General features: G+C 51.1%; 2 protein-coding genes and 1 non-coding gene across 10 annotated transcripts in view; 2 read left to right on the forward strand and 1 right to left on the reverse strand.

The window, feature by feature from the left end:
* CCDC61 (coiled-coil domain containing 61) overlaps positions 1-25,014 on the forward strand; it is a 45,220-nt gene that overhangs the window by 15,146 nt on the left and 5,060 nt on the right. For 3 of the 8 annotated variants that reach the window (XM_031004555.3, XM_055369783.2, XM_063701468.1), the window contains 9 exons: positions 4,464-4,674; positions 4,788-4,870; positions 5,492-5,661; positions 5,756-5,831; positions 6,132-6,271; positions 6,429-6,507; positions 6,685-6,742; positions 7,516-7,588; positions 7,728-8,052. In XM_031004555.3, coding sequence (XP_030860415.1) covers positions 4,464-4,674; positions 4,788-4,870; positions 5,492-5,661; positions 5,756-5,831; positions 6,132-6,271; positions 6,429-6,507; positions 6,685-6,742; positions 7,516-7,588; positions 7,728-7,825 — 988 coding nt within the window. In that variant the 3' untranslated portion in view covers positions 7,826-8,052. The other 5 variants (XM_063701466.1, XM_031004554.3, XM_055369784.2 and 2 more) reach the window with 5 other exon arrangements.
* On the forward strand, positions 8,377-8,487 carry MIR769 (microRNA mir-769). Its single transcript, NR_106352.1, has one exon. It is a non-coding gene; the product is annotated as a microRNA mir-769 (primary transcript).
* Positions 8,674-12,414, reverse strand: PGLYRP1 (peptidoglycan recognition protein 1). The gene is given in 4 exon segments (XM_004061009.5): positions 8,674-8,855; positions 8,962-9,083; positions 12,127-12,299; positions 12,301-12,414. Coding segments are annotated over 4 exon segments (591 nt in total).

A 25,014-nucleotide genomic window follows, 5' to 3' on the forward strand; every position in this document is an offset into this window, starting at 1 on the left:
AAGTCAGATGGGCAGGGGCTGAATAGAAAGGAAAGCTCCTTGTTAGAGAGTGTGGGGAACCACGGATTTTAAGAAGGATTTATTAGGAAAAATTCCAGCACCACAAAGTAAACAGTAGTATAATTTGCACGTACTTGTCCCCCAGCTTCAACAGTTACCCACGTTTGCCCATCTTGTTTGATGTACTGCCACCCCCTGCCCTGTAGCAAATCCCAGTCTTCGTGTCTCCTCTGTAAAAGCATCAGTGTGTATCTTTAACATATAAGGATATAAGTGCTGCCATCACATCCAACAAAATTCACAAAAATTCCATCATGTCATCTGAAACCCACTGCGTATGCGTTCACACTTACACTTCTCCGATCACCTCTCAAGTGTCTTTTTTGCAAGTGGTTTGAATTCGTCCTGTATCTAAATACGGCTGCACATTGCAGTTTGTCGAGGTCTTTCTTTTCTTTTCTTTCTTTCTTTTTTTTTTTTAGTCTTGCTCTGTTGCCCAGGCTGGAGTGTGGTGGTACGATCTTGGCTCGCCGTGTCCTTGACCTCCTGGGCTCAAGCGATTCTCCCACCTCAGCTTCCTGAGTAGCTGGGACTACAGGCACATGCCATCATGCCCAGCTAATTTTCATATTTTTTTATAGAGACAGGGTTTGCCTGTGTTGCCCAGGCTGGTCTTGAACTTCTGAATTCAAGCCATCCACCTGCCTTGGCCCCCCAAAGTGCTGAGATTACAGGCACGAGCCACTGAGCTTGGCTGATGTATTTCTGAAATCTCTTTTAATTTATATTCCCCTCTCCACTTTTCATGCTACTTATTTGTGGAAGAAATCAGGTTATTTGTCCTGTAGAGTTTTGCAGTCTAGATTTTGCTGAATTTTTCCCCAGCAAGCATACTCGGATGGAAAAATGAAAAATAGATTTTGCTGATTATATCGCCATGGTGTGTTTAATGTCCTTCTCTGTCCCCTGTACTTGCAGTGAAGTGGTGGCTAACCCTATATAGGTTTAATCACATGTGGGGTAGGTTTTGGCAAGATGCCTCCTTTGGTGGTGTTGAGACTGATGATTTCAGCTGTTGAGAGCTGGTTCCCTCTTTTATAAAGTTCTCTTCGGCCTTTCAACCAATGCAGTGGTTCACTCTGGATATGCACTCAAATTGCCCGGGAGCTTTGAAAAATCTCAGTGCCCTGGCTGCCCTGTACATTCACCATTTCTTTTTCTTTTTTTGAGACCGAGTCTCGCACTGTCACCCAGGCTGGAGTGCAATGGCGTGATCTCTGCTCACTGCAACCTCTGCCTCCTGGGTTCAAGCGATTCTCCTGCCTCAGCCTCCTGAGCAGCTGGGATTACAGGTGTGTGCCACCACACCCGGCTAATTTTTGCATTTTTAGTAGAGACGGGGTTTCATCATGTTGGCCAGGCTGATCTCGAACTCTCGACCTGTCTCAAGTGATCCACCTGTCCCAGACTCCCAAAGTGTTGGAATTACAGGTGTGAGCCACCGTGCCTGGCCTATTTTTCTTTTTTAAAAAATTTTGTGAGCAGTGAGGAGTTCCAGGGCAGGCCCTGACTCCTCCAGACACACCACTTACACCTGAATCTCTGGGATGGGACCCGTCCCTCCTGCCCAAGAGTCCCACTGCTTCCACTACTTAACTTTCTTGTTGTGAAAAATAATATACCCCAAAGAGTATAAAATATAAATGTACAGTTTCACAAATTCTCATAAAGCCAGCATACATGTACCAACTACCCAGGTTAAGAAATTGAGGCCGGGCGCAGTGGCTCACGCCTGTAATCCCAGCACTTTGGGAGGCCGAGGCGGGTGGAACACCTGAGGTCAGGAGTTCAAGACCAGCTGGCCAACATGGTGAAACCCTGTCTCTACTAAAAATACAAAAATTTAGCTGGGCAGGGTGGCGCAAGCCTGTAGCCCCAGCTACTCGGGAGGCTGAGACAGGAGAATCACTTGAACCCAGGAGGCGGAGGTTGCAGTGAGCCGAGATCACGCCACTGCACTCCAGCCTGGGTGACAGAGGGAGAAAAAAAAAGGAGTGGAAAAAAAAAAAGGAGAAAAAAATCAAAAGTAGTCATTTCCCCATAGCCTCCGTATGTCTTTTTCCGGGAGAGACCCTCCTGCCCCAACCATGCTCCCAAATGCACCAAATCTCACTCACTTGATTTGCTTATGGTTTTGCCAGCTGAACTATGCATCCCTAAACAATATAGTTTAGTTGTATCTTTTTTTGCGCTTAATTTAATTTTTTTTTTTTTTTTAAGAGACAGAGTCTTGCCCTGTCACCCAGGCTAGAGTGCAGTAGTGCAGTCATGGCTCACTGTCAACTCAGACTCCTGGGTTCAAACAACCTTCCTGCCTCAGCCTTCCCAGTAGCTGGGACTACAGGCACATGGCACCATGCCAAGCTATTTTTTTTTTTTTTTTTGAGACAAAGTCTTGTTCTGTCCCCCAAGCTGGAGTGCAGTGGTGCAATGTCAGCTCACTGCAATCTCTGCCCTCTGCCTCCTGGGCTCAAGCGATTCTCCTGCCTCAGCCTCCTGAGTAGCTGGGATTACAGGTGCCCCCCACCAGACCTGGCTAATTTTTTTTTGTATTTTTAGTAGAGAGGGGGTTTCACCATATTGGCCAGGCTGGTCTTGAACTCATGACCTCAGGTGATCTGCCTGCCTTGGCCCCCCAAAGTGCTGGGATGACAGGCATGAGCCACTGTACCTGGCTGCAAGCTAATTTTTGTAGAGATGGGGATTTACCTTGTTGCCCAGGCATGTCTCAAACTCTTGGGCTCAAGGTATCTGTCTGCCTTGGCCTCCCAAAGTGCTGGGATTACAAGTGTGAGCCACCACACTTGACCTACTTATATGTCTTTTCTTGTGATGAAAATCTTAGTTTCTAGGGATAACATATTTATTTGCTTTATCTTAAACAATACCAGTGTAATTACTAATAATTGAATTTTGAATGAGGTTTAACATTTCCAGGGCCGGGTGCGGTGGCTCACGCCTGTAATCCCAGCACATTGGGAGGCTGAGGCGGGCAGATCATGAGGTCAGGAGTTTGAGACCATCTTGGCCAACATGGTGAAACCCTGTCTCTACTAAACATACAAAAATTAGCCAGGGGTGGTGGTGGGCGCCTGTAATCCTAGCTACTTGGGGGCTGAGGCAGGAGAATTGCTTCAACCCGGGAGGCAGAGGTTGCAGTGAGCCAAGATCGTGCCACTGCACTCCCGCCTGGGTGACAGAGCAAGACTCCGTCTCAGAAAAAAAAAAAAAAAAAGATTTCTTTGTAGTTCTTTTTGGCCTTAGGCTATATCCCGCTTGCTCAAATGATGTGTTTTAGTCACCTCCTATAATTCTCCAATGTGCCACCAACTTTGATATAGAGTTAGGTCTGTTTGGGCCAGTTTCTTTTATAATTTTTGTGATGGCATTTGTTAAAATTTAATTAATTAATTTGTATAAAATATTTTTATAGTTCCAAAACTGAAAAAGAGGGTACATTCAGAGAGGTCCAATTTCTTACATTTTTTTAAAAATTATTTTTACTTCTGGTTTTCTTATTTTTTTGAGATGTGATCCACCTGCCTCGGCCTCCCAAAGTGCTGAGATTACAGGCATGAGCCACTTTGTCCAGCCAGAGAAGTCCAATTTCTGTTCATTTTCCCCTTCCCCATAAATAATCCTTTTTTTCCCCATAGATTTTGGTTTATTCTGTAATTTTGAAAATATAAACATATAATTTATAATTCTCATTTCTTTTATGAAAAGGGACATTCTGAACATACTGTCTGCACCGCACTGTGTCACAGCAGTCACTCGGTGACAGGACACAGAGATACTCTACTTTCCTCTTTATAGTTTTGTGGGACTCAATTGAGTAGATGTATTAGAAATTCAATTAGTTCTCTTTTAACATACATTTTGGTTATTTCCACTCTTTTGCTATTACAGATTGTGCTGCAATGAATAGCCTTGTGTATACATTTTCTCAAGGAAGGGTTTTGAGCATGGTAGTTACCTGATCGAATTTGTATTGTAGAGGATTTCGTGACTGGGAGACTGGCCTGGCGAGGTGGGAGGAGGAGGGAGGCAGTGCTAGGCTTTCAGGGTGTGTACAGATTGATGAAATCGTTTAGAATTGGAACTCACATGGCTGTGTTCCCACTCCTTCACCCGCACCAGGGGGAGGAGTGTGTGTGTGTGTCCTGTGCGTGGTGGGGTCATGTCCTTTTCGTGAGGTGAGATGGGGGTGATGTGACCACATCCCTCCTCACACGTCGCAGGGGAGATGATAGGACCCTGCCCCTCCCCATGGGGTCAGTTGAGACTGATGGAGCCGTGTACCCCCTTCCGGGGAGGTGAAATGATGAGGCGTCCCACCCCCATGGAGTAGTGGGAATGGGGCCATGCCTCTCTCTCCAGCGCTCTCTCCCCGTCTTCCCCAGGGTGTCGCGCCTGGCGTCCGAGAAGCGGGAGCTGGAGGCGCAGCTGGGCCGATCGCGCGAGGAGGCGCTGGCCGGGCGCGCGGCGCGCCAGGAGGCCGAGGCGCTGCGCGGGCTGGTGCGCGGGCTGGAGCTGGAGCTGCGGCAGGAGCGCGGCCTCGGGCACAGGGTGGCCGGCCGTCGCGGCCAGGATTGCCGCCGTCTGGCCAAGGAGGTGAGCAGCTGGGGCCCGGGGCGGCCAGCGAGGCGCGGACCTCGGCCTCAGCCTGGACCTCCGCGCCCCTCGGCCTCAGCCTGGACCTCCGCGCCCCTCTCCCCTCCCGGCAGCTCGAGGAGGCGAAGGCATCGGAGCGGAACCTGCGCGCCCGGCTGAAGACGCTGACCAGCGAGCTGGCATTGTACAAGAGCGGGTGAGAGCGAGGCCTGCCAGGCGCCTGGGCGGATGGGCGGCCCTAAGGATGTGGAGCCTGATGAGGCGGAGCCTAAGGGAGGCGGGGCGGGGCCAGGTAGGGTGGAGGGGGCGGGGCTGAAGGGGAGGCGGGGCTTAGCGGACCCCGTCTGGAGTCCAGACAGGATTTGGGTGCAGAGGTTAGGAGGTGGACCCGGGCTGTGCGGAGATGCGCAGGCTTGGGGCGGCGTTCAGGAGGGACTGGGAAAGGGATCGTGCCCTAGGGTCTCCTGGTGCGAAAGGGTGCGGCGCAGCAGGTGGGATCAGGGTGAGGTCCGCTGGCATTTATGGGGTGGATGGTGGAAAATTGGAAAGAGTTTCCGGGGAGTTGTGGAAGACTCCGGAAAGAAGGGTCTGTTGAAGGGGGTGTGTTGAAAGGATGTAGGGGAATGACAGAGGGGTGTTTTAGGGGTTTGGGTGGTCTGGGGGGGGAAGATATCGAGAGGGTCGTGGGCCCAGGAGTGCACGTCTAGGAGCTGATGGGGTAGGCCTGAGGGTTCGGAGAAGGTGCGGTCGGAGAGGAGTCTCGCGATTGAGTTTGTCGGGGCGGGCGGGAAGCTGACAGCTGCCCCTGTGGTCTCAGGAGGCGGACTCCGCCGGTGCAGCCGCCCCCGACGCGGGAGGACCGGGCCTCATCGTCCCGGGAGCGCTCCACGTCGCGAGGCCGCGGCGCCGCGCGCTCCTCATCCCGGGAGAGCGGCCGCGGGAGCCGGGGTCGGGGCCGCCCTGCGCGCCCCTCGCCCTCGCCCACAGGTCTGTGCCCCTGCCCTGCGGTAGGGAGGGGACGCACTGGCGCTGCCAAGGCCAGTCTGCGGACCTAGCCGCCTCCTCTCCCACGCCGTCCTAGGTGGTCGCGCGCTCCGCTTCGACCCCACGGCCTTTGTGAAAGCCAAGGAAAGGAAGCAGAGAGAGATCCAGATGAAGTCAGTGCCCCTTCCTCCCTCACCTGCCCCTGTCCCTGGCCCGTGCCCGCTCCCGGGCGCTCATCTCTCCACGCCACCATCAGTCTCCATCCCCTGCCACCTGCTCGCTTCTCGCCGGATACCCCGCCTGCTCTGCCTTCCGTCCGTCCTACCTCCTCGTCTGTGTTTCTGCATGCTTTCCGCTCGTAGGCCTGTCACCTCAGGCTTTCGCTGGCGTGGCTGTAACCTTTAGGGGCGCAGTGACCCCCTTGCCTGCAGGAGTTGGGCGTACAGACCGGCGTCTCCTTTCTTTTTTCCCAGGCAGCAGCAGCGGAACCGCTTAGGCAGTGGGGGAAGCGGGGACGGTCCGTCCGTCTCCTGGTCTCGCCAGACCCGGCCCCCTGCTGCCTTGACTGGCCGACGGGACGCCCCTAACCGCTCCCGAAACCGCAGCTCCTCAGGTAACTGGCCTGGAGCTCGGGGCTGCCGGGCTAGGCGGGACTGGGCGGGTCTGGGCGGGCTGGGAGACACTGGGTAGGGCCGGCGGGCTGGGAGGGCCTGGGAAGCACTGGGCGGGGCCAGCGAGGGCCAGCGCTCACGCCCTCCGTCTCCCTCTAGTGGACAGTTTCCGCAGCCGCTGCTCGTCTGCCAGCTCCTGCAGCGATTTGGAGGATTTCTCTGAGTCGCTCTCCAGAGGGTAAAACTTGAACTTGGGAAAAGGATCACCTCCAAAGGGTTTCTGGGGAGACTAGAAACAGTCTTTTGCAGGGAAATTGGGTGATGGAGACTGGGGGCCTTGAAACCACAAAGGTCGGGGAGGTGGGAAGTACCAGAGCCTCCCCACCACTGGTCCTTGGTTACTCCTTTTTCTCAGGGGTCACCGCCGCCGTGGGAAGCCTCCCAGCCCAACGCCCTGGAGTGGGTCCAATATGGTGAGTAGAAGGGGCAACATAAACCACTGGAACACAGCTGCCCCCATTTCCTGTGATTCCTTCCTGGGGATCAGGTGCAGAGGCGACTCTGAATGCCTTTGGCAATAGGGCTTTTTTAAGAGTGCGTCTCACTCTTTCAGGCTGGGGTGCAGTGGGGCAATTGTAGCTCACGGCAGCTTTCAACTCCTGGACTCAAGAGACCCTCCCACCTCGGCCTATGGAGTAGCTGGGACTAGGCTTTTTTTGGGGGGCAGGGTGGGGTTGAGACAGGATAAGGGGGTGGTATTGTCTCTTTATGTTGCCCAGGCTGGTCTGGAACTCCTGGCCTCAAGCCATCCTCAGCCTCCTACAGCGCTGGAGTTACAGGCTGGGCCAGCGCACCTGGCCTGGGAACAGCACGTTTTGAGAGCATTAGATTGGAGAAGGAATAATGAGGGGCACGTGATGCTCTTTAGGGCTTTGGCTTCTGACTGTCAGGTCTTAAAACCTGTCTCCTCCTCTTCCCAGCTGTATGGTTCAAGGCAGTTCTTTACCCTCTCTGTACCTTAGTTTTTGTTTATCAGTTAACCAGGGTTGGTAATGGCATCACCTCACATGTGAGGTGAGGGCTCTGTGAGGACATTAGGAGATTATTTTGCATATAATGAATGGCCAGTAGGTGTCAGGCCTTATTTTTCCCCAAGGTCCTTAGGCTCAGGATTTCCAGTGGGATTTAGGGGGACAGGAATAGAGGGACGGTGGGTGACCCCCTTTCCTACCTTCCCCATCACCAGAAGTCTCCCGCCGTGGAACGCAGCCACCATCAGAAATCTCTGGCCAACTCCGGGGGCTGGGTCCCCATCAAAGGTGAGCCTGGGACTCCACATCCCCTCTCCCAGCCCCAGGACCCGTTGGAATGGTAGTGGGGGCAGTGGTATATTGGGCCCAGGAACTCCCTGGGGCTTCAGGCCCCTCACAGCCCCCATACCTACACCTGCTCTCACAGAGTACAGCTCGGACCACCAGGCGGCTGACATGGCCGAAATAGACGCACGCCTGAAGGCCTTGCAGGAGTACATGAACCGACTGGACATGCGGTCATAACGTGGAGAAGGGGTACTGCCCCTCCATCCCCCACCCACTTGCTGGGTATGGTGTGGGGGGTGGGGCCAGGGTGGCCTCCAGCCCTGCCCGGTCCCTGCCCTGGCCCCGTCCCTCCTGCTGCCCCTGGGGTCTCAAGTGTGTGAGGCCCTGACCCTGCCCTCTCCCCAGGCAGTGCATGCTGGGAGGGAGGATGTGTGCATTTTGTAAATAAACATATTTGCCCTGGGGACCCCTCAGCTTATGACTAAAGGGTGAGGGTGGAGTGAGGAGAAATGTGGAGGAAGAGAAATTGGGGGGTATAATTGGGACCTGTGTGTCTGTGCCTCGGAGGCAGATTGGGACTCAGGCCTAGGAAAAGCTTGTACACTCTAAACAGTGCAAGGGCAGACCTGGGAGGAGTAGTGAGCAGCCCATCCCTAAAGGAGTCCAAGCAAAGTTTCTGCGCAGGATGCCTTTGGCTGTGTGGTGGGAAGGAGGTGTCTTGCAGCGTGGTTCACTGCCCAGGAGGACCCCCAGGACCCACTGTTGGTGACATCCAGGCTGCCTTGGTGCTGATTCCTGGGCTCTGACCTGAGACCTCTGGGTTCTGAGCTGTGATGTTGCTCTCGAGCTGGGATCTCCGGGGTCTTGGTTCAGGGCCGGGGCCTCTGGGTTCCAAGCACCAGTGAGGAGAGTGCTGGGAGGGGAAGGGGTGGGAGGGCTTTGGTCTTGTGGGAGGGAGAGAAGGAGGGGAGGTGTGTGGTGGGACATGCTGAGGAACACATTTTGAGCTACATCTTTATGGGAGAAGGAGGCAGTGGGGTTTTTGGCCATGGGAGGAGAGGAATGGGGTGCGGATCAGCAGGGCCTCAGGGGGAGCGGTAGTGTGGCCAATTCTGGATGAGGTTGTAGAGCTGGTCGCCTGGAGAGAGTGTACGCTGCACATCCCGGTGTCCTTTGAGCACATAGTTGGACCTCAGGGCTCCCTGAGCCACATCGCAGGCCAGTAGACCCTGGGCTGCCCGGATGGCCTGGGGTGTGGGCACCTGATCTGGAGGAGGCAGAGGTAGGAGTCAGGCAGGGGCCTCCCCGAAGGGGAAGTGATAGTGTAGGGCCCCGTGTCAGCCCCCATCCCGACTGGCTGGACAGTCACTCACCCATATAGTTGCCCATGAAGCTGATGCCAATGGACATGGGGTTCCATAAGTGACCTGAGTGGGCACCCGTGAAGTTCCAGCCACGGCCCTCGTATACGAGCCCGTCTTCTCCAATCAGGAAGCTGCATGGGGAGGTGGGGGGGCTTGATGAGTGAGGGAGGGTTTCCCGAGGAGGACTCCTCCTCCTTCCTCCACTCACCCTGCCTCCGTTACTGCCGTGGTGCACACAACTTCCCCAGCATCCTTCTCACCCATTAATTTCCCACGACAGTAACAATGACTGTGGTCATTTATTGGGCCCCTGCCATGTGCCAAGCACAGCTCTGCATACACCTTTTCTTCATCCTCACAGCAACCCTGTGAGTCACTACCACCCCCGTTTTATATAGACAGAATCAGAGCGGTAGAATCACCTGCCCCGGGGTCACACAGCCTGTCTGGGGCACAGCTGGGGTTTTTAACCAGGCCTCCATGGTCCCCACCCATGTGCTCTTGTGCCTTGCTCTCTCCTGCCTCCCTAGAGGATTTGTGGAAGTCCTGTTTTACTGAATCCTTGCAGGACAGCCCTCTGAGGCAGAGCCTTTTTTTTTTTTTTTTTTTTTTTTTTTGAGACGGAGTTTCACTCTTGTTGCTCAGGCTGGAGTGCAGTGGCATGATCTCAGCTCACCGCAACCTCTGCCTCCTGGGTTCAAGTGATTCTCGTGCCTCAGCCTCCTGAGTACCTGGGATTACAAGCATGTGCCACCACACCTGGCTAATTTTTGTATTTGTAGTAGAGATGGGGTTTCACCATGTTGGCCAGTCTGGTCTCAAACTCCCGACCTCAGGTGATCTGCCCGCCTTTGGCCTCCCAAAGTGCTGGGATTACAGGCATGAGTCACCGTGCCCAGCCAAGGCAGGGACTCTTATCATCCTCATCTTAAGCAGAGAGAGCAGAGACTCAGAAAGCGACATAATTTGTAAAAGCTACTCAGAGCCCCCTGCCTCTCAGAACTCTGCCCTTGCCCCAGCTTGCTTCCTGCCCTCGGGGTCCACTGGGGGACAGGATCAGAGACTCAGAGTTGGGGTCGTAACTAGATACCGACCCTGGAGCCCCAGCACCTGCCTCTTTGAGGTTTCCAAGCCTGGCAGCAGATCCTTAAGGCTGATTCATTCAGCCTGATTGAGCATGTCTGACTTGGCAAATGGGAATGAACTAGAAGATCAGTGCCTTGGAGCTGCAGTATGTGCCAACTCAGCCCCCGCGCTCACAGTGTCATTAACGACGCACAGAATGTTGGAACTTCCGAATCTCGAGTCCCGAATCTGCTGCTTAGGAAGCCAGCTCCCAGAATCTGGCCCCAGTGATGCTGGCTGCTGGGACTGGCTGGTTATGGCCCTGCCATATTCCCGGAGCCTGGCATGATGGTGCTGGGGTCGGGGGTGGTTGGTTCTCCCTGGTCATTTGTTGCATGAATGCATCTCATTGAAACCTCAGCCACTGTCGCCAAGCGGGTACAGTCAGAAGCCCCATTTACAGGTGAAGAAACGAGGCTCAGAGAGAGAAGGTGACGTGACATGGAAAGGGGATTCAGAACGTTAGAACCAGATTCGGAATCCTAAAAGCTGAGGGCCAGACAGCGGCTGCTTCTGTATGTGGTGATGTGGACTCGAGGCTCGGGCCTTCGTGACCTCATGGGAACACTTAGGATCAGAGCGCCTGAGTCTTGGAAACAAAACATTGAAGTTGGAGTCTTTGATAAAATCTTGAACTGGAAGGGCTGGGAATACCTTTGGACACTTCTAGACTTCTCTGGGTGGGTTTTGTGTGTGTGTGTGTGAGACACAGCCTTAGGAGGTCCTGAGAACATGTGTCCCCTGGGTGGGGGCTATTGAAGTGGTCTCTGGGGACCTGCGTGTTCCTCCAATAAGCTCTGCAGGAGATTCTGATGCTTACCTGGGTCTGAGAGCCTGCAGGATTGAAACGTTCCCTCCCTGTGGAAACCGTCAGGCTGGACTGCAGCCCATTCTAAGGAGGAGGTAGCTGGTAGGCGTGGCCCCGGACCTGCTTCAGCCTGCTTCAGCCGGCACCCCTTACAGTCTGTTCTCCCCACGGCAGCCAGAGGGAGTCTCTTGTACCTACACTAGCCCTGGTCCCTGCTCTGAGGGGGGAAGCCTCCCATGGCGCCCATCTCGGAGTAAAAGCTACAGTCCTCACTGTGGTCCACAAAGCCCTGCCTGGTCCGGCCCTTTCCTCATTTCATTCCGCTCGCCCGGCTGTGTTCAGCCACCCTGTCCTTCCCACAGGACCCGCCCACTCAACCCCGTTGGCTTTGCCCCCAGCACCCCCTGCCACCTGCAGGCCTCTGTCTGCTCCCCCATCCCAGAGCCAAGGCAGCCACCCTCAGGGAGGCCTTCCCTTGCCCCACCCTTCCAAGGAGCCTGTGTGGGTCTGGTCCCAGCCTGAGGTCACCCTCCTTCACCTCTTTCCTTTTATCCATCGCCTCTATCACCGTCTGAATTCACCTGTGGCCTTGGCTTGTTTCTCCCTGCTGGTCTTTCAACCCCAGGAGGCTAGAGTGGCACCGTTCTCCTTGCCACATCTGGCACACTGCCTGGCACATAGTAGGTGCCTAATGGTAATAGCCCGTGGCTTTGCGGGCCCCCGTGTGCCAGGCAGTTCCTAGGTGCTTTGCCTGTATTGGCTCATCTAAGGAGCAGATGGGCCGCGATTCCATTGACTTTGCCGAGGAGGAAGCTGAAGCCGGGAGGACCCGCCCCGGGCCTCAGCCAGCAATAAGATGAGCTGACCCTGGAACCCAGCTCCACACTGAGTCAGCCTGGTTTTCCGCCTCCTAACAAAGGCACCAGGCATCAGGAAGGGGCGCCTTCATAAGGCGTGGCGGACACCTTGGTGTGTGTTAGGCAAAGTCTGCCCCTTCTTCCCGGGAGCGGGGCTTGGATTTCAGCCCATCCCCCCTTCTCACGCATCTTTGTGCTGTGAGCACCTGCCCCGGCCCACGTGCTGACCCGAGGAAGAAATGACCTCGTGAGGTTCAGTAAGCTGCTCAGGGTGTCAGCCAGGTGGCCTCAGTACCGGGCCTAGAACTGGTCCCGCTGGCGGGCACTTGCACACCTTTGCCTCTGGGGTCCCCAGTCCAGCCCGTGCCTCCGCGCCACACTCACTTGTAGCCCACGTCGCACCAGCCCAGTGTCTTCATGCGGTAGTGCTGCACATTCCGGGCCTGCTGCTGGCACGAGGCGGGGGTGTTGCAGCTGCTGCCCGCCGTGTGTGACACCACCACATAGCGTAAGGGCAGGCTCAGGCGCTGGGTGCACTCTGATGCCAGGGCCTTACACTTCGTTCCGGGGCACTATGGGGCTGCAGCAGGCCGGGTCTTCTGTCTCCTGAGCCGCTCCGAGTCGAAGGAGGCCGAGGAGAGCCCAGGCAAGCAGCGCGCAGCGGCGGGACATAGTGGCAGGGCCGCAGGGGCCGGGAGACCGCTAGGAGCGCCCGGTGGAGGGGCCGCCTTTATCTGCTGGGGGATTCCAGCAGTGGCCCGGAAAGTCTTGCTTCACACCCTGCTGGGACTTCCTGCTGGCCCAGCAGACCCCAGACTCAGCTTCCTTCTCTGGCTGGGCCAGGGCGGGATGCACTGTGGTTGGGGTCTGGGTCACGCCCACGGCAATGACAGGCCCCCTCGCTCAGCAGGGAGGGACGCACAGGCCCCTGGGCGCTTCGTTCCGCCGTTTCTGGAAGACCCGGGGCCGGGATCCCGGTCCTGCTTGTCTCTCCTCTCAGTGGAACATTGAACAACTCAACAGGACCTTACATCGCAGAGGCCCGGGGCATTGGCACATCTTCTCCCCGCAAGGACTGAGGTAACAAAGCTACCCATTTTAAAAACACTTCCTTCCCCCAGGTCCAAGCCTGATGCCATTTACGCTTGCAGCAAACTCAAGAGGTGAGTATCTGGAAGTCCATTTCACAGTGGAGTAAACTGAGGTTGGGAGCAGGGAAGTCACGGGCTGAGACACCGGAGGCACTGGAGCCCCGCGTCTAGAGCCAGGCTGCCTGCGTGTGAATCCTGGATGTGCAGTGTGTGAGAGCCTGCAAGTGGTTTTTAAAAATGTGTATTTAAAAATTTTTTTTTAATTTTCTATTTTATAAATAATATTTTCCTTTTTTTTTTTTTTGAGATGGAGTTTTGCTCTTGTCACCCAGGCTGGAGTGCAATGGTGCGATCTTGGGCCACTGCAACCTCCGCCTCCTGGCTTCAAGCGATTCTCCTGCCTCAGCCTCCTGAGTAGCTGGGATTACAAGCGCACACCACCACGCCCAGCTAATTTTTATATTTTTGGTAGAGACGGGGTTTTGCCATGTTGGCCTGGCTGGTGTCGAACTCCTGACCTCAGGTGAGCCACCTGCCAGTGTTCCAGAGTGCTGGGATTACTATAGGCGTGAGCCACCGTGCCTGACCTGTGTGGTGTGTTTTCATCTTCCGTGTTCTGCATTCTCACATACATTGTACTCATGCTGTTACTGAATTGTGCACCAGGCATCTGTAGCACTTTTCAGAAATTATCATATACTCAATGACAAGCTTGCCAGATCCATGTTATTATTAACCCCTCTTACAGTTGACGGAACTGAGGCCCGGGGGGATGATCACATACAGGAGGTGGTGAAGCCAGGGTTTGGCTACAGGCTTTCTGCCTGCAGAGTTATAAACCGTATTCTCCTCCCTACAAACTTATATAAGGACATTAAAAAAAAAACAACAACAAAATCAAAACCATGTGCATCAGTTTACCTTTTGTCACCTAATATTTCATGGGCATCTCGCCAGGGCAGTACATCTAATTTTAATTTATTCTTTATAATAGTTGCACAATATGCTATAGTATCAGTTCAGCATTGTGGATCTTTTAGTTTTTGAAGGTTTTCCAGTATTTTCCCCACACTACGCAAAATATTTTCAGACATATATCCCTATGCACTGGTGCATTTATAAGTAAATTATAAACACAGAGTTATTAGGTCAATGAGTATACATATTTAATTAATATTACCAGATCATTTTCCCCAAAAAACCATTAATAATTCATATTTTTCACCAGTAATGTTTTGGAGCCTCCTCACCCCGACCCCAGAAGTGGGTGTTATCACTTCTTTTTTTTTTTTTTCTTGAGTCAGAGTCTCACTCTGTCACTCAGGCTGGAATGCAGTGGCATGATCTCTTGTCTCACTGTAAACCTCCACCTCCTGGGTTCAAGCCATTCTCCTGCCTCAGCCTCCCAGGTAGCTAGGATTACAGGCATGTACCACCACACCCGGCTAATTTTTGTATTTGTAGTAGAGATGGGGTTTCGCCATGTTGGCCAAGCTGATCTCGAACTCCTGAGCTCAGGTGATCCACCCACCTCAGCCTCCCAAAGTGCTGGGATTACAGGCATGAGCCACCTTGCCTGGCCAGTGTTATCACTTCTTAAATTTATAAGTATAAAGTGACAGCTCCTTTGGCATTTTTATACCCACTCAGGAGACTGGGTATTTTTCTGTATTTGCTGTCTATATTTGGGCTTGCTCTTTTGTCAATTACCTATTCATATCCATTGCCCATTAAAAAAAATTGGGTTGTTTGCCTTTTTGTTATTATTTGCAAAATGAACAAAAGAATCCCATAATTGGGATTTTTGACTTCTTGGGTGTGTACATTTTGTGTATTTCAGTTTTTTTAGAAGCATTAAAGAATAATGTAATATAAAAAGTGTGTAAACACATTTTTTATAGAGTTGATAGACTTAATAGAGTAGTGAGCTTATGAATTTTCATGAAGTGAATCCACCTGTGTATCCAGTGCCTGGATTAAGAAGTAGAGCTACACTTAAAATTTTAATAGGAATTGGTAAATACAATACCAAAAAGATTTTAGTATTTATTTTTCCCACAATGTGATCAGTTTTTAAATGTTTTACTAATCCAAAGAACAAGATCTCATTATTGCTTTATTTGCATTTCCTTGAACATTAGAGAGGTGATTATCTTTTTACATATTTACGGCTATCAGCATCCATCTTCAAACTGTGTGTTCATCTCTTCTGATCATTTTCTTGTTGAGTTGTATATGGGGGATCTTAACCCTATGTCTTATCAAATGTGCTGTAAACCTTTTCCTGTAATCTGTTAAAAAATATCTAGGTTTTTCTTTTATGGTTTCTGTGTTTCCTGTCTTGCCTTAGGAGGGACTTTTCACACTAAGATTGTAAAACTTTTTCTATTTAAAAAAGATTATTTTGTGTTTTACTTTTAGATCTTTATCTCGGCTAAAATGTATACTTGCATGTGGTGTGAGGTAGGGGTCTGATCTTGTTTCCAGATGCCTAGCCGTTTGCCCAGGTTCTGTTTATTATATAGGTAGATCTGGTTTTAAATTTCCATTCTGCCCCTTATTAGCTACATGATCTTGGGAAATTGGATAGCAATTGACACAGTCGACCACTTCCTCCTTCTCAAAATACTTATTTCCCTTAGCTTTTGTGATGTAAGACTGCCTTGATTTTCCTTCTGCTTCTCTGGCTGGTATTTTTTTTTCTCTCTCTTTTTTTCAGAGTAATTCTTCCCTCCTGGACCCTCAAACCATATATTTTGTGCTGAGTGATCTTATCCACATAATGGCTTCAGCCACAGTCAAAATGCAGAGGATTCCTGTATTTCAATGTCTAGTCTGGAGCTCTCAGTTGAGTTCTGGATCTGTGTATCCACCTGGCCACTTGACGCCTCCACTTGGATGTCCCACAGGCACCTCCAATGCAAAATGACTCATGACCTTCTCGTCCCCATCAGCACTCCCACAGGAGTTCCTGTCTAAGGAAATGGTATCACCATCTTCCCATTACAAAAGCCGTACATTTGAGCACCATCCTTGACTAATTCCTGTTCCTTCCTCTGTTGTACCCAGTACCCAAAAGAATGCCCAGCACATGGTAGGTGCTCACTAAATAGCTACTTGATTGAATGGATATGCAACCCACCACCAAGGAATGCCACTGTGATGAATTAGAACTCTTCTATCTAATTCCATTCTCTACACCCTGGTCCAGACACCACCTCCTTTCACCTCGATTTTGCCCTGCCTCTTCAGTGACCTCCCAGGATGCACTCTGGCCTCTGTGAAGCCAAAGCTCTGCTCAGATCTTTTCTAAAGTCACCCTCAAAAATGAGTCACATTTTTCAGTGGCATCTCATGATTCCTCGAATGAGGCCCAAGCTCCTCCCCATGGCCAACAGCATGGGCTGCCTACAGTATGGGCTGCCCCCATCCCAGCCTCACCTTGCTTACTCCCAAAAGCCTCTTTCTGACTCCTGCAGCCACTGTCCCCTTCTTGCTGCCCTTGAACATGCTTTGACTACCCTGTTCCCTTGGGGACTTCAGACACACCGGGTATAAGTTTTAAATAGAGGAACCTGGAACGAATTCAGGAACTTTGTGCCTTAGCTTTAAGACAACAAAACACCAAGCCAGCCTTTTGTAAAAAGACAGGACTATTTACACATCACATTCCTTTTTTTAATTTTTATTTTCTTTTTTCCCTTTCTTTTGCCTGTTCTTTCATTTGAGGCACAGATCCCTTAAAGACACTAAGAATATAAACATTAGCCAGCTGGAGTGAAGCCTTCCATTGCGAGAGTTTTATTTAGTCTGTATCTTTAAAAAAATGTATTTACTTATTTATTTTTTGAGACAGTTTCACTCTGTTGCCCAGGCTGGAGTGCAGTGGCACAATCTTGGCTCACCACAACCTCCGCCTCTTGGGTTCAAGCAATTCTTTTGCCTCAGCTTCCCGAGTAGCTGGGATGACAGGTGCCCACCACCATGCTCAGTTAGTTTTTGTATTTTTTTTTTTTTTTTTTTTAGTAGAGATGGGGGTTTCACTGTGTTGGCCAGGCTGGTCTCGAACTCCTGACCTCAGGTGATCTGCCTGCCTCGGCCTCCCAAAATGCTGGGATTACAGGTGTGAGCCATATTTACTTACTTATTTTTACATACAGGTGTGAGCCATATTTACTTATTTTTACATACAGGTGCGAGCCATATTTACTTACTTATTTTTACATACAGGTGTGAGCCATATTTACTTATTTTTACATACAGGTGTGAGCCATATTTACTTACTTATTTTTACATACAATACAAACACTTTAAATAAAGTTGAAGATCATCTCCATGGACCAGGTGGTCAAGCCGAACACCCAGGATCCAGCTGTCAGGTTCAGGGTAGCCCCTGAGCTTCTCACTCTGACTCCAACAGGGTGAGCTTGCTATCCTTGTGGCACAGGGCCTTTTGCATTGTGGATGATGGAGCGGCTCGTATAGTCCATAAGTTTTGTGCGTAGCTGTGTACCCTGTCCCTGGGAGCTGGTTCTGCCCGGCACCTCGGTGACCTCGAGGAAAGAAGCTGAGGTAAGACCTGGCCTGCCTGGCTCCTCGACTTCCTTCCTCAGCCCTCAAATTCTGGCTCCCACCTCACTCTCTAAATTTATTTTTATTTTAAATTTCATTTTAGAGACAGAGTCTTGCTTTGTCACCCAGGCTGGAGGACAGTGGCACCATCATAGCTCACTGCAGACTCGAACTCCTGGGCTCAAGGGATCCTCCTGCCTCGGCCTCCAAAAATGGTGAGATTATGGACATGAGACACTGCACTGGGCCTATTGTGTATCTTGTTGGCCTAAAATTGAAACATGCCTTGTGAGCGTTTACTGCAACTTCAATGAGTGATTATTATGTTGCCTTTAATCCTGAGAGACTGTATTACTTGTGCACTTTTTTTTTTTTTGGATGGGGGAAATTAGATTTATTCCCTATATGTTTTAGAAAATTGAAGTTTTAAATATCAGACTCACTAGCTGCCCTGATTTAATCTGTTACAATTAAGTCAGTTAAAAAACTCCTCCTTGGCCGGGCATGGTGGCTCACACCTGTAATCCCAGCACTTTGGAAGGCCGAGGTGGGCAAATCACTTGAGATCAGGAGTTCGAGATCAGCCTGGCCAACATGAGGAAACCCTGTCTCCCCTAAAAATACAAAAATTAGCCATGCGTGGTGGCGGGCGCCTGTAATCCCAGCTACTTGGGAGGCTGAGGCAGGAGAATCGCTTGAGCCCGGGAGGCAGAGGTTGTAGTGAGCTGAGATTGCGCTACTGCACTCCAGCCTGGGCAACAGAGCCAGACCCTGTCCAAAACAAAACAAAACAAAACAACAACAACAACAACAAAACCCCCAGGACTTCCTGTACCCACATTCTAGTGGGGAAGACAGGAAGCAAATTAACAAACATCTAATAACTATTTTTAAAAGCCAGATATACGATATTTCACGTGGATGACCCGATTGGCCTGCTGCGGGTCAGGGAAACAGGCTCCCAGGTCGCATCCTCAGCTTGTTCTTGGCGCTGGAGAAAAGATGCTACGCGGTTCCCTCCTTCAGCCACCAGAGGGCGCGCCCTCCCCGTTTGTCCTCTTTCGCGCACTTTCTCTCCCGCACCTGTCAGTCACAGGGCAGCCCTTTAGCGGAACAGGGATCCTGTTCTGTGATTTTCCTGAGGGCCTACCTCTCCCAGGGAGTAGCGGGCTCCTACGAACAGTAATAGCAACCATAATGTAAAGACCGAGAGCAGAGTTACTGAGTTTTATGCTGATGTCCAAAGTCATAGGGCATTTCATTTTTCTTCTTGTTTCATTTCCTTTAAAAAAATGGGCTGGGCGTGGTGGCTCACGCCTATAATCCCAGCTCTTTAGAAGGCCGAGGCGGGTGGATCACCCGAGGTCAGGAGTTCGAGACCAGCATGGCCAACATGATGAAACCCTGTCTCTACTAAAAGTACAAAAAATTAGCTGGCTGTGGTGGTGGGCGCCTGTAATCCCAGCTACTCGGGAGGCTGAGGCAGGAGAATCACTTGAACCCGGGAGGTGGAGGTTGCAATGAGCCGAGATTGAACCATTGCACTCCAGCCTGGGCAACAAGAGCAAAACTGTGCCTCAAAAAAAAAAAAAAAAAAAAGTGATTGGGTCGTGAGAGTTCTGTTTTCATAAATGAATTAATACATTCATGAATTAATGAGTTAATAGATGAATGGGTTATCATGGTAGTAGGACTGGTGGCTTTATAAGAAGAGGAAGAGAGACTTTAGCTAGCATCCTCAGCCCCCTCGCCATGGGATGCCCCATGCTGCCTCAACACCCTGTAGAGTCCCTACTAGCCAGAAGGCTGTCATCAGAAGGACCCCACAGTTTCAGCCTCAGAACTGTAAGAAATAAATTTTGTTTCTTTATAAATTACCCAGTTTCAGGTATTCTGTTATAAGCAACAAAAAATGGACTAAGACAGGAATATTACTGGGTTAAGAAATAAAAGAAAAAAAGAACTACTATTGATACATGCAATAATCTGGATAAATCTCAAGGGCATTATGCTAAGTGAAAAAAAGTCAATCTCAAAAGATTTCATACTGTACAATTCCAATTATATAACTTTTTTTTTTTTAGACGGAGTCTTGCTGTGTCACCCAGGCTGGAGTGCAGTGGTACAATCTTGGCTCACTCTCACTGCAACCTCTGCCTCCCAGATTCAAGCAATTCTCCTTGCCTCAGCCTCCCAAGTAGCTGGGATTACAGGAGTGCACTACCACGCCTGGCTAATTTTTGTATTTTTAGTAGAGATGAGGTTTCACCAATGTTGGCCAACCTGGTCTTGAACTCCTGACCTCAGGTGATCCACCCGCCTTGGCCTCCCAAAGTGCTGTGATTACACGTATGAGCCACAGCGCCCAGCCTATATAACATTCTTACAATAAGAACACAACAGAGATGGAGAACAGATTGGTATTTGCAAAGGGACAGATACAGTGTGTTTGTGTATGTGCATGTATGTGTGTGTGCATGCCACTATAGTGGTAACACAAGGGGATTCCTTTGTGGGTCTCTATCTTGATTGTGGTGGTAGGTATACAAATATTTACATGGATCAGATTGCATAGAAACACACATGCACATGCGTGCACACACAGGAATGCAAAACTGGTGAATACTGAATAAGGGCCTCTGTAATCTAGTTAACAGTAATGTACCCATGTCACTTTCCTGGTTTTGATATTATACTATGGTTATATAAGATGTTCCCACTGTGGGAATACTGGATGAATGTTACGTGGGACTGTATGTACTATTCAATTTCCTGTGAGTCTGTAAGAGTTCAACACAAAAAGTAATTACAAAAGAAGAAAAGAAAAGGTGCTGGTGATGACAAGGTTGTTGGGAAAAGGGCTTGTGCGGTGCCTGCATAAACTGGCCGTAAAAAATATGGGACAATAAGTTGTGGAAAGCCACAGGAGGCCTCTGATGAGGAAAGCCTTCTAATTGCCATCACGTTCCCATGGCCAGAGCGTGACCTGCTCTCTTATTTACAAGCACTGTGCTCAAGGAGAAAGACACTCCTTTGAAGCATTGGAATGTGGCCAGATATGCCAGCTCCTAGTTACGCCCACTCCCCACAGCTGCTCTCCAATGAGTTAAAGAATAAATCAGTAGTTAAGTTTATGCTGCTTCAGCACAAAGACAATTTACCTAAACCGCCATTGCTATAGATTAGGTGTATGACACACTGCCCCCCTTTCACCGTTTCACCCCTGAATATCTGCTTCTTAGATCTAAGTGATTGTACTCAATAGTGTGGAGACCAGAGTTTGGCACCTTTTGCAGTCTCCAAAAGTGCAGCTGGCCCCCTGGCACCCCACCCTTTATGCACTCTTAATCTGTCTCTTCTCATTCCTTCGTCGCCACTGGACTTTGGGTACCCTACGGGTGGTGTTGAGGCTGGTCCCCAACACAAGGTGACAGCAGCCATCCCACTCCATTAGCAACTGTGGTGATAAGCACTGGTTTAAAATGGGCTGAATTGAAAACTGTTACTCTTGCCTTAGTCCAGGGATTGGCGAACTTTTTCTATAAGCCCCAGGTAGTAAATATTTTAGGCTTTATGGACCACATATAATCTCTGTTGCATATTCGTTTCTCTCTCTGTGTGTCTGTGTGTCTATGTGTGCTTTAAAATGTTTTATAAATGTAAAAACCGTTATTAACTCATTGGCTGTTTAAAATAGGCCACGTATAGTGTGTGTGTGTGTGTGTGTGTGTGTGTGTGTGTGTGTGCGCGCACACAGGTCAGATTTGGTCTGTGGGTTATAGTTTACCAACCCCTGCTTTATACAATATTTCTAAAGGCTGGACATGTTACGTCTTCTGACTCTGGAGTTGTTGACAATGTCTTAGCCACCTGTTCTGCCACTTGGAAGACTATAGACCAGCAGACTAAAGATATCTCTTTATAAGGCTGTGAACTCTGGAAATTCAATCACAGCTGCTAATGGAAACTTCTAAGTCCATTAGCAGCTGTGATTCATTATTCATGTAGATGCTCATAGTAATGATGGCAGCAGTGGCCCGTCTGGAGCTGCCACTGCTATCACGTGGGCCGCAGTGGGGGGCAGGTGGCACAGTTGGGGCTGCACACTCCACTAGACGGTTGGAGCTGGGGACAAGTGGGAGCCCTGCCCCTTCCAAGTTGGTGGGGCAGGAGCTCCCCGGGTGCAGCTGCAGCCACCCAAGTCATGGCTATGGACCCAGGCCTTCCACTCCATGGAGCAGGCAGAAACCCCACCCTCCCAGATGCAGCTGCAGCTGCCCAAGTTGTGGCCTCCCTGTGCTCTTGGAGGTGCTGGGACCAGGCAGGAGCCCCACCTTCCTGGGCACAGCTGCAGCTGCCCAAGTCATGGCTGCAGACCTGGGGCTCCCACTGCATGGAGGAGGCCAGAGCCCCACCCCCCCAGGCATAGCTGCAGCCACCCAAGCCATGGCTGCAGACCCAGGCATCTCTGCACTCTTAGGGGCCTGGGAAGGCACTCCCTGCCCTCACAGGCTTAGAAGTGCCTCCTCCTGCTGCCTGGCTTCTCCCTGCTGTCAGCACCCACTGCAATCTTAGAGCAAAGTTGGGGCTGAGCCTAGGCACTGTCACAGCCTGGCTGGGTGTGCACATACCTGGGGCAGTGCTGACACACCAGCCCCCTGCCACAGCCCCCTCCAGACTTTGGGCACCGATGAGCATAGGAGGAAAGCTGAGGGGGTGCTGAGGGCAGCTTGGTACTGGCCTGCAGGTGCCCTTTGGCATAAACAGCCTGGGCACCATGGATGGCAGCAGGAGGCAGACAGCCTCCTGGGCAGAAGGGGGCAGGTCCTGGTGAGGCCCCACCTTGAGGTCAGGGAGGGCCTGAAGGCTGGGGGCTGGGCTGCCAGTCCCAGGACCAGAGGATGAACCTGTGGTGCCTTTTTGGGGCCTATTGATGGCCATCTGTGGAGCAATCAGCATGCACTTCCTCCCCTCTGTGGCCCATAAAAGCCCCAGGATCAACCAGCATAGGGCAGATGATGGGACAACCAGCTGCAGAGCGGAGCTATACTTTCTGCTGAGAGCTGGAGCAGATGATGGGATGACCAGCTCCAGGGAGGAGCTACCCTCTCTATTGAGAGCTGGACACTTGTTGGGATGATCTGCATGCAGAAAGGAGCTGCCTGCTGCAGGAGACTGAGCTGGTCTATTGCTCAGTAAAGCTCCTCTTCATCTTGCTCACCCTTCGCTTGTCTATGTACCTCATTCTTCCTGGTTGCAGGACAAGAACTTAGGACCCACTAAATGGCGAGGCTAAAAGAGCTGTAACACAAACAGGGCTGAAACATGCCCCTTGCTCACCACGCTGCAGGCAAAGAGAAGGAGACAAGAGCTGTGGCCCTTCAGGGAGCCCAGACTTGGGAGCTCCCTGAGCCAGGGCTATGACTCCCTCTTGGGGCCCTGCAGCTCCTGGTGTCTCCAAGCATCTGGATGCTACCACCTTCCCCAGCTCCAGCCAGGGAAGCTGAAGTGAGGCACCGGGTCCAGCTGCAGCCTCGCAGAGAGCCGGCACCATGCTGGCACCGGGAGCTGCCCGCCCCGTGGCAGCAACTGGCACGTCTGACTGCGCAGTGGCTGGACCCCATGCTTGCTCACACACCCCTCGCAGTCTCCCTTGGCATGGGATCAAGGCCAGTAGTATAAGCTGAGTGAAGCCTGCCAGGCCAAGTGGGCAGAACGAGCCCAGAGGGTCCAAGCAAAACTCGGGCAAAGGTGCCACCAGCCATGGGTTTCTGGCCAGAAAAGCAGCACTCCAAAGATCCTGTAACAGTAAGGACCCATTCTCTGATGAGACTGACTGGAATCAAGCTACTGATCAAATTTGCACAACCTTCACTGCTGTCATTGCCATCCGGATCCATCATTGTAACACGCTGACCTTATGGCCATGCGAGGAGAGCAACCCTAGCATCTGGGGAGAGAATGCCACATGCTCACGAGGCATGGGGAAGGAAGAACAGTGCTGTGTTCGCCCCCCAGATTCAGCACTGCAGCCTGAATCAAGCAACAGCTGCTGCTGGGTTTGCCACCCCCCGCCTACATGCTATGAAAACAGAGAAACTCATGTTTTTCTTTTACTTTTCCTTTCTTTTTTTTTTTTTTTTTTTTTGAGACGGAGTCTCACTCTGTCATCCACACTGGAGTGCAATGGCGCAATCTTGGCTCACTGCAACCTCCACCTCCCAGATTTAAGCGATTCTCCTGTCTCAGCCAACAGAGTAGCTGGGATTACAGGCGCCTGCCACCACACCCGGCTAATTGTTGTATTTTTAGTAGAGACGGGGTTTCACCATGTTGGTCAGGCTGTTCTGGAACTCCTGACCTTGTGATCCGCCCGCCTCAGCCAAAGTGCTGGGATCACAGGTGTGAGACACTGTGCCCGGCTGAAATATGTTTTTCTGACATGGCTGGTCCTGAACCACTCTGTTCTGCCTTATACCATCAATAGCACCTTCCAAACATGGATCTTCCTCATATGTGCACAAACACATAGACTGATAGACATCTTGCTTTAATCGGACATAGAAATTTATGGCTGGGCACGGTGGCTCACACCTGTAATCCCAGCACTTTGGGAAGCTGATGTGGGTGGATCACTTGAGCCCGGGAGCTCAAGAACAGCCTGGGCAACATGGTAAAACCATGCATTTTCTTTACCAAACAAAAAATATATAAAAATTAGCGGGGCATGGTAGTGCATGCCTGTAGTCCCAGCTACTTGGGAGGCTGAGGTGGGAGAATTGCTTGGGCCCAGGAGGTGTGTTGAGATGAGCCATCATCGCATCACTGCACTCTAGCCTGGGTGATAGAGCAAGACCCTGTCTCAAAAAAAAAAAAAAAAAAAAAACCTGGACATGTTGTATTTTAGATTATGAGACTCTGGAAATAATTTAAATCTTATTTTAGTTGGCTCTGTTTGACACCACTATAGCAGGGAAAGGAAGCTGAGGTGCTGTCTCCACTGCCAGGTCGGGGTAGAAGTCCAGGTTCTTGACAGCCTTCAGTGATACCTGGTGGGGAGAGGGTGAAGAGTGCCTTGATACTGATGGGTTTTGAAATTCAGGTTCCCCTTGTCGTCCCCACTGATACTGTGACTCTATTCTTGGCACTCTCTAACCTTAACCTGGTGGGATAATTAGGATTCCTTACAGCCCACAAAGAGACTGAAAAAAACAAAGGTAGAATATCCAAGGATGCTGGGACAACTATAAAACTGGTAACAGGCTGGGCATGATGGCTCATGTCTGTAATCCCAGCATTTTGGGAGGCCGAGGAGGGTGGATCACTTGAGGTCAGGAGTTCGAGACAGGCCGGCCAACATGGTGAAAGCCCGTCTCTACTGAAAATACAAAAGTTAGCTGAGCGTGGTGGCACCTGCCTGTAGTTCCAGCTACTCGGGAGGCTGAGGCAGGAGAATTGCTTGAACCTGGGAGGCAGAGGTTGCAGTGAGCCGAGATTGCACCACTGCACTCCAGCCTGGGCGACAGAGCAAGACTCCGTCTCAAAAAACAAAAACAAAAACAAACAAAACCTGTAACATACACTTAATGGTAATATTGATGACAGCAGT

This window comes from Gorilla gorilla, chromosome 20 (assembly GCF_029281585.2).
Source record: "Gorilla gorilla gorilla isolate KB3781 chromosome 20, NHGRI_mGorGor1-v2.1_pri, whole genome shotgun sequence".
Taxonomy (NCBI): domain Eukaryota; kingdom Metazoa; phylum Chordata; class Mammalia; order Primates; family Hominidae; genus Gorilla; species Gorilla gorilla.